Here is a 9,028-nt window from a genome sequence, read left to right as displayed (position 1 = left end):
CTTTAAATGTATAAACTTGTACAGCAAATCCCATGTGATAATGTCACACACTGAGAAATTATTGTTTATTTTTTTGAAGATCACATCACATTTACTCTACACACCCACTCAAACACAGAAACTCTTACGCACTTTATCTTGCTCACTTTATTCTCATGCATGTATAACCCCACCACCGACACCACTACGTTGTTCCATACCATCATATAGCATTGTGAGAGGTTTGAGTGCTGAACACAGCTAAAATTAGCCTATTGATGTAAGCTAGCGTTCCACTAAACCCTCACACACCCCCACCCCAGAACAAGTCAAGAGCAGAGTGGGAGACAAAGACAAATCAGGCCGGATCAAACTTCCTTTTAGAAGATACAGGTAGAATAAAAAAAAAACACACAGAGCTCGAACAGGTAAGTGCAAAGCATTCCTTAAAAGACTTTAATTTGTGTGGACATGATGGAGACATGATAGTGTTAGAAGTTTGTAGACAGTTCTGTTACTGACTTATTAAATTGGATTTTTGGTGAATGTTTTTTTTGTGTGTGTATTTGTGTATTGTGGGGTTGAATACTGGTTGAAAATGTATACCTTGAATGTACTGTAAGTTGTTAGGATAAAAGCGTTAAGCCAAATGTATTAATGTAGTCTATTGTAAATGTGATGGGAAAAAATCTTCAAAAGTCAGAAACATCTCAAATGTTGATGATGCACATTTGACAGATGATTTAAAAAAAAATTTTTTATTGAACTCTGTATATGGTCATTATAGTTAATATTGTAAAATACCAAAATAACCATTGAAACCAGCCCTCTTCATAAATCAAATCAAGCTTTAGTCCATGCTACAAAAAGATAATTCAACAATGCATCTATTTAAAGTCTTTCATGTGGGCACTGGCCATGGGTTTTGTAGTTTGTTTTGTGCCAAGATCAGACTCACTAACACATTGTACACCCTGCACACAATGTTCAGTCTCATCCTCACCCAATTATTTATTTAACTTCTTGACATATGACATCTTGTCTGTATAAAGACTTGGCTTATGTAAGTATCACCTTAATGATTTAAGACCTCCAAAAATCCCTAATGGTTAAAACCTTTGCTAAAAATATTCTATTACGTAATTGTTAATCTATGCTAGTAATTATATTTAATTGTAATATTTTGTTTTAATATATTATTTTTAATATAATATTTAATAAATAATGCCAGTATAGGATCTTAGTCACTAGACATCATAAAATCTAAAGATGTCAAGATTGAAATCAACCGGAAACTGCTACTATATATTTGTCCTCCATGTATTGCAGCACAGCTTGGGATTTTCATCAAAGCCACCATGTCACAATTCAGCACTCTTTCACCACGTGAGAGGAAAATGCAGGCTGCCGCCCTTTGCCATGAGGTTCATGGCGATTCCAACGGTATAACCTTCACCTGCAAACCATTAGCCCTCCATCAAACCTGCTCTCAGATCAGCACTGAATGACTTTAAGGCAAAGAGCAAAGCTGGCAATCAGGCAGAGAAAAGACAACCTTTAGAGTGTGGTTCAGGGCCACAGCTTCATACCAGTCATAAATAAGCTTGTGTGAATGCTCTTCTGCCTGTAGCGGCAGATCACTCCGTCATTGTCACAGGCTATTTCTGCAGAGGCTAAAGTTGGGAGGACAGGGTAGGACAGCTGTGCTGCCTGAAGCTGAAAAAAGCACAGAATAAAGAAGAGCCTCTTTAAATAACACATTATTTTGTAACAACACAGTGCTTTTGCAAAACATCCGACTAACGTTAATTGAAATAAATAGATGATTGAACCATTGAAGAGCAGTTTAAGTAACATGAAATGATTTAAAGAGTATTTGAAGACACACACAACAACATTATACTTGGAATCATTTGGAAATTACATGATTTTTTTATTGTAGCTTAGCTGAATAGCAGCTGCATTCCAAAAGCAATGAACCCTAGTCTTAAGTAAAATATCAGAATCATAATTTCATTTGATTATTTATGTTGAGCATATGCTATTCCGATATACAAGAATGTCCATAATTTTTTTTTTTAAACCATAAAACAGCATTTTTTGTAACGTAAGTTTTAATGATCATGCCTTACGTACAATATGTTATAATATACTATTACTATTTTTTATTATGTTTAAATAACAACAAATGATGTGATATTAATGCAGGTGTTACTATGGATCTGGGAAAGAAACTTTCCACTCCTAAAGACATTATGCTAGAGGAACTGTCTCTCCTGTCAAACAGAGGATCACGCCTTTTTAAGATGCGACAACGGAGATCGGAGAAATACACGTTTGAAAGTATTCAGAATGAAGCCAATACTACTTTTAATGTAAGTACCTTTTTAACACATAATCGTGTTATCAAGAGAGTGAGGACATGGCTGGTTGGTTTCTAGTGGAATATCTGCTTTTGTTCGATATTTATTATGTCACAGATAAGGAGATGCAAATTAATCCAATACTAAAATAGCAATAATTATCTTGTGTAATTAAAGGGATTAGAACCTGTATAAATTCCTTACTCTGTTAAACGGAAAAGAAGATATTTTGATATACAGTAGCCACAGTTGGCGGTACCCATTGACCTCCATAGTAGGAAAAAGTAATACTATGGAAGTGAGTGGGTACCGGCTACTGTGTGCTTACCATCATTTATCAAAATCTTTTATTAATCTTCTTTTGTTTTTGACAGAATAAAGAAACTCATATAGGTTTTGAACAGCATGAGGGTGAGTAAAGGACAATAGAATTGTTTTTATTTTTGTGTAAACGATCCCTAGCCCAGATATATGATTTGGTGTCAGATTCATATAAAGTTCTTGGTTAATCTAAAGTGTTCTTATGTTTACTATGTCATGCAATTCTGTTTCACTTATTTGAACTGTTGCATGCATTTATAAGTTGGAGAAGCAAGCATGTGCTCAATTGAATGAATGGCAGCCACACATGGAAGATAGCAAATGCCACGTGCCCAGTGTCCTTCCAAATGTTCCACCGTTAGGGTCAACACTATGCTTCCCAGACAGGCTACTTCATTTATCGCTGTTCAAGTGCATATGTGTGTGTGTGTGTGTGTGTATGTATGTGTGCACATGCTTTTTGTACCACTATTTGCCAAACGGCATTTATTTAAATCAAACCATTTGACACATGTTGTAGTCTTGATCATACAGTACTACCACACATGCTACCACCAAATACTATCAAACAAAAATGCCTTTTTTCTATTAGGCATATGATTAACTGCAGAACATTTCATTTCCTTGTTGTTATATTTTAAGAAGATAAGGGGTCACACCAAAATATTAATTGGGTAACTCTTTAAATGGGACAGTTCTCTCATTCTGCATAGTCTTCTGTTTTTTTATAGCACATTAAAGATGCATTTAGTAAATACCTCTAATAAATAATACTTTTGAAAACATATTATTATTGATTGAGACAGTGCCCAAGACTTTTTACAAAGCATAAACAATTAAGCACATATAAACAAAACAAGCAAACACTGGGGTCATAGTGACCTCTGTAGGAGAAGAATATGACAGTGCAGTCACAAGTGTAATGAAGCAGCTGGTCTCTAAACAAACTTCATACATCCGAGGGAGATACAGTTGCAATTTAAAGTTTACATACACCTTGCAGAATGATGAAAATTAAGGGTTGTTTTTACACTGTCAGAAATAAAGATACAAAACTGTACCTTTTGTTTACAGAAAGTTCACAACATAGAATAATAAACCCAGTTTAAAAGAATCCATACACCTGATTCTTAATACGATGTATTACCTGGACAATCATTGACAGTTTCTTTGTTTTGTGATAGTTGTTTAAACATTTCTTGCTTGCCCTTAGCCATTAAACTGTTCACTGCTCAGAAAAATCAGCAGAAAGGTCCTGCAGAATTTTTCCTTTAAGCATCTTTTACGTATTTGAACCCTGTTTGCCAGTGACTGTATGATGTTGCGATTTATCTTTTTTACATTGAGGACTCATACGTATTACAAACATTCAGTGATGGTCAGGGAGTCAATACCATTTAAAAGTCAGGTGTATGTAAACTTTTGGACAGGGTGACCTGTGTAAAGTGTCATTTATTTAAATATCACATTTTAATAATGTTATCCAGAAGCTATAATGTTTCCCAGAAGACAAAATAATAACAATTTACACCAATTATCATTTTCAGAGGCTACAGCAACTGTCAATATACCAAGTCCCAAATGGAACATTATAAAAAGTAGTCTAATAATTTATTATTTTAAATAGATAACAACAACAACAACAACAACAACAACAACAACAACAACAACAACAACAGTGACAATATTAATTCAGCAGCATGCTCAATAACATATGCATAAAGACCCATATCCACTTTTTAAGCACACTTTTTTAAGATAACACTGTCATATGTATTGCAGAATGAAAATCAGGCCAATGCTGAAAATAAAGGCGTTGATTCAAAAACACCACCAAACACACCAGATTCCCGAAACCCAGCAAATCCTGAGGACATTGCACCTGGTAGGTCAAAATCATCTGTCTTTGCAATGCACAGTGTAGTATAATGCAAAGTTTGATACTGTGGTACCAAGACTTGTGTAAGACATGACTACAAATAAACATAGTTTGAGTTGATATCCACAAAGTGTAATAAACTTGTAACAACTAACAAGCTTGTAAGATAGTAGTTACTGCACTTCCACAACCTTGTATCTTTTGTGAGAGAGAACATGGAGATAGTGACAGCAGCCCCCTACCTTCTGCTTTCTATTTCCAGCTGAATGAATCACACTAAGTGGCTTTAAAAGGGTTACAGTATGCCCAGCTTTTTATACATTTTAATACTAAATGTAACTATATTTTAGGGCTCTATCTTACACCCGGCGCAATGCAGCGCAATGCGCGACGCAAGTGTCTTTCGCTAGTTTCCACCCTAATTTTCACGTTTAGCGCCGCGTTGTTTAAATAGCAAATGCATTTGCGCCCCCTTTTGCGCCCATGGGCGTTCTGGTCTGAAAATGAGGTGTGTTCAGGCGCATTGTTGGCGCGTTGCTATTTTGAGGCAACTAAAATAGACTACGCCATTGACCAACAAAAACCTGGTCTAAAGTCTAAAGTCAATGGCGCAATGTGTTTTATGTTATTTAAAGAGCGCATTAGTAAAATGCGCCTATAAACGGGAGGACAACGCGGGTTTGCTTATCACAAAGTAGGCTACATGAATGCGCAGCAGCACAAAAATGCTTTTAAATATGAAATATTAAAGGATTGAATGTAAAAGATTATTATTGAGTCTCTTGGACATATTTATAAATGAGGACTGATTATGAGACGTTAAGGCGCAAAGAGCTGCTTCACCAGCCTGGTAAGTAAATAAATGCTTTGCTTTGAACAAATGCGTCTGTTTTTAAATGTTTTTTTTAATGCTACCTCACGGATTTATTGTATATAATGTACCTGTGGATATGGTGAGATGAGAAACATTTGTAAGTAATGCTTAAAAAACTCTTTGCTAAAAAAAACGCTGTCCAAAGTGCTGAAACGTGAGGAGAGCCGTTTGTAATTTCTTTATCTCCTGTTTGTTACAAATAAAGTATTTTTAGAGTACAAACCTTTTCTTACATACTTGTAAATTATGTTTTGATGATATTGGATAGCCATACATTTAAAGCAATTACAAGCCTGCTTTTTACTTCCATGACTAAAAGAAAACGGGTTTTAAAGGTTTTAATAAAAAATAACAATTTCAATACAAGTGAAAAACAACACAATTATTTAACATTAATCTTAAACTGGGGATCGTCTTCCTCCGCTTAGTTTTTCAGTTTACAAAGTCCGTCATTTAAATAGGGATTAGACATAGCGCCAGCGCAACTTGCTTTTAAAGGGGATGAGAGCTGTGACTCTCATTGGTTTACTGCACGTTACGCCCAAAATACTCCCATTACAAAAGGACCTACCCTTTTCGACCATGCGCTCGGCGCAAAAACAATTTTTCCCGTCGTTAAATTAGCAAAAGTGGATTCGGACACGCCCATTTAGACGTTGCGCTGTGCGCTTTAGACAATGCGCTTAGATCGTTAAAATAGAGCCCTTAGTTTCTATTGCAATACTACATCAGTTCTGTATAGGCTATATCCAGTTTATTTTCGCTCCATTAATCTCGATTCAGGTCAATGTCATTTAATTTCTGTAGCATATACAACATAAAAAATTCTTCAAAGAAAGCTGTGCTGTATCCTGAACTTCTGATCAATAGAACATGCAGTCTAAATAGCAAAAACTGTCACTTTCCCAGGATATGGAGGGCCCTTGACAAACATTCCTCCAGAGAGGTTCAATGCTACAGCCATGCCTAAATCCTACCACTCCCCCTGGGAAGAGGCTATCATCAATGACCCCACACTGGCGGACACACTCAATCCTCACATGCCTGTGCCTGAGCCTAAAGCAGAGTCCCCTGACTACAAAAGCTTTAACAGGTATTGCAATAGTTTTGTGTGTACTAATGCTATCACACAACATGCATGAATACTGTTTCTGACATGAAAAGTTAATTGTGAAATAGATTTTTATTTTAATACAAATGTTTAAAAGATTATGTTGGTTTATTTAAGAAATGCATAGTAGAGAATGGTTCAGTAAAATGTATTAACACTACACAGCACCATCCTGAGGTAAGAAACAGTAAGTGCAATCGCAATACAGTATGTTTTCCTGCTATAACACAAATAAAATCTACTGGATTGATTTAAATGCTGAAATTCTTAGAGGCAGTTTCGCAGACAGAGCTTTAGCCTAGTCCTAGACTAACTTAAATTTTTGTGTTGTCTTGATCGAAAACAACTTGCTATGTCATGCCTTAAAATATATCAGTGCAAGTGTTGTGTCTCCAGTAGTGTGACACCAGTAATGTTTATTTATAAATTATGTTTTTAAAAATGACTTAAATATTCCAATTTAACTAAGGCCTAGTCCTGGTTTAAGCTAATGCCTGTCTGGAAAACTGCCCCTTAATGTTATAATAATTTACATAAAGTATGTACAAGGATGTTTCTTAAGTTCTTACAAAATAACAAATAAAAATTACATTTCATTTATTATAAAAACAATCGGCCCGTTTAATGTATACAAGTATGACGCAACTGTAAAAAGTTGAATCAACTTAAAAAAATACTTCAATTGGTAACACCTAAAAAATTTAGTTTTTTCAACTTACATTTTTGACTTAAAACTAATTTTTACTTAAAAAGTTGATCCAACTTTTCACTTTTTGCAGTCTATGAAAGTCGGATATTCATTGAAACGGATATTCATACAGTACAATACAAAAAAGGCATTAAAACCAATAACTTGTTTCTTCGCAGGGTGGCTACACCATTTGGTGGTTTTGATAAAGCCCCACGAGGGATCACTTTTAAACTCCCAGTGGTGGACTTAAATGTCCCGAAATATCCAGAGCTCCAAGATCCTGCAGCTAAGCGGCCGACATTCAACAGGACCGCCCAGGGGTGGATCTCTGAAGGCCTGCCTGTTATTTTACCCACTGTCTCTCTAGAGCCTTTTGAGATCCCAGAGTCTGAAGACCTGTAACACAGATGGAGCCCCTTACCGTCCCCCAAACCAAACTGCCTGATTGCAGCATAGGTTGTTGGTAGATGTTATCAATAGCCCCATATCTAATTTTTTTCTGTGTTAAGGTAACTTTGATATTGCTGGTCTTGAAAGAGCATTTTCCACATATCATTTAAGAGTGGATGTCTCAGTGGATCAGAACTAAAGGATTACACATGTAATACACAAAACATCAATGTATGAGGAAGCATTATCAGATTTCATTTTGAGTTGGGATAGCATAGTTTTATCTGAAAAAAATATCACTGCATACTATAGAATAATACACTTGATTTGCACCAAAGGAAAGAAATCTATACGCAATGTATTTTTGTGTCAGATAGATATTTCTGAGCCCTATGTTTAAAACAATTAGCATATAGAAAAATATAAGAAGGTAAATATGGTAATTTTTGAGTTCATTTGCTGATAGGTGGTTTTGGTACAGACAGCGATTTTTATGCATGGTCATACTGTGAAATATAATCACTTCAGCTAAACAAAATCACCCCTAAGGTTATATTGAGATTAAAATTTTTACTTTGTAGTAAATTCATAAATATTTAAAGTATAAAAGTAAAATGCAGCACATTTAAGAAAAAAAAGTTTGGTTTCAGTAAAAATCTATAACAATATTTATCAGGGACTAGGCAGTGAACAATGAAAGCAGCCATGTAAATATAATTATCCTGAAAAACTATTATGTATTTCTGTTTTTCTTTTTCTTTATGAAATGTATTTCTGTTTCGGCTAATGTTTATTCATGTTGTTACAAATTTTACTTGTATTGTTGTTTCAAAAAGTGATGTACATGTACCAATAAAAACCAAATTATTTAAAAAAATTATTTCAAAAAAATGTATTTACATTGTAAGAAATAAAACAATGATTATAAATAACATTTAGGATAATTTAATATATCTCTTATAAATATAACCAAGAACACACTATATAATATTAATAATAGTAATAATAATAACAACAACAACAATAATAACACTTATTATTATTATTATTAAATATGTTTACATTTTATGTAAATGCCAAATACCTATATCCATTAAGCGGAAAGAAATAAAATGCCTGTATGATACTACATAACTATGCAAAGTGTTTTTACCACAGTCTCTAGAAAGAATCTGTCTCAGTTACACTTTGAGACGAAGCACACAGACATATCCTCTGACACTGTCTCTATTTACAGAAGTCATAAGTAGCCTTGAATTTGACACTCTCTGACTTACACTTCCAGGCAGCCAGCAAACGCTTCCTTTGGTTTCTTCATTTGGGCTCTTTATTATAAGGTGCATTCTATTAGCTATTTTACTGTTAAAAACTTACTATGCAGATAATCAAAGACCCAAAAGTATTAAAATGAAAATAACAC

The 9,028-nt window shown here is 34.6% G+C and overlaps 1 protein-coding gene across 1 annotated transcript; it reads left to right on the top strand.

The window, feature by feature from the left end:
• Positions 1 to 257: 257 nt before the first annotated feature.
• myoz2b (myozenin 2b) lies at positions 258 to 8,485 on the top strand. Its single transcript, XM_065254800.2, has 6 exons — positions 258 to 407; positions 1,309 to 1,422; positions 2,188 to 2,354; positions 4,446 to 4,548; positions 6,326 to 6,509; positions 7,395 to 8,485. The coding sequence occupies exons 2-6, from the start codon at positions 1,338 to 1,340 to the stop codon at positions 7,618 to 7,620; spliced, it is 765 nt and encodes a 254-aa protein (XP_065110872.1). The 5' UTR covers positions 258 to 407; positions 1,309 to 1,337; the 3' UTR covers positions 7,621 to 8,485.
• The last annotated feature ends 543 nt before the right edge of the window (positions 8,486 to 9,028 follow it).

Source organism: Paramisgurnus dabryanus, chromosome 4, assembly GCF_030506205.2.
Source record: "Paramisgurnus dabryanus chromosome 4, PD_genome_1.1, whole genome shotgun sequence".
NCBI classification, from domain to species: Eukaryota; Metazoa; Chordata; class Actinopteri; order Cypriniformes; family Cobitidae; genus Paramisgurnus; species Paramisgurnus dabryanus.
Note: the sequence above shows the minus strand (reverse complement) of the source record. Positions and strands in the feature narration are given on the sequence as shown.

Excerpts from the sequence above, each read along its gene's own strand:
- myoz2b (XM_065254800.2), top strand. The coding sequence starts at position 1,338 with ATGTCACAATTCAGCACTCTTTCACCACGTGAGAGGAAAATGCAGGCT. Across the intron at positions 1,423-2,187 it reads GGTTCATGGCGATTCCAACG|GTGTTACTATGGATCTGGGA; the intron begins GTATAACCTTCA and ends ATATTAATGCAG. Across the intron at positions 6,510-7,394 it reads GACTACAAAAGCTTTAACAG|GGTGGCTACACCATTTGGTG; the intron begins GTATTGCAATAG and ends GTTTCTTCGCAG.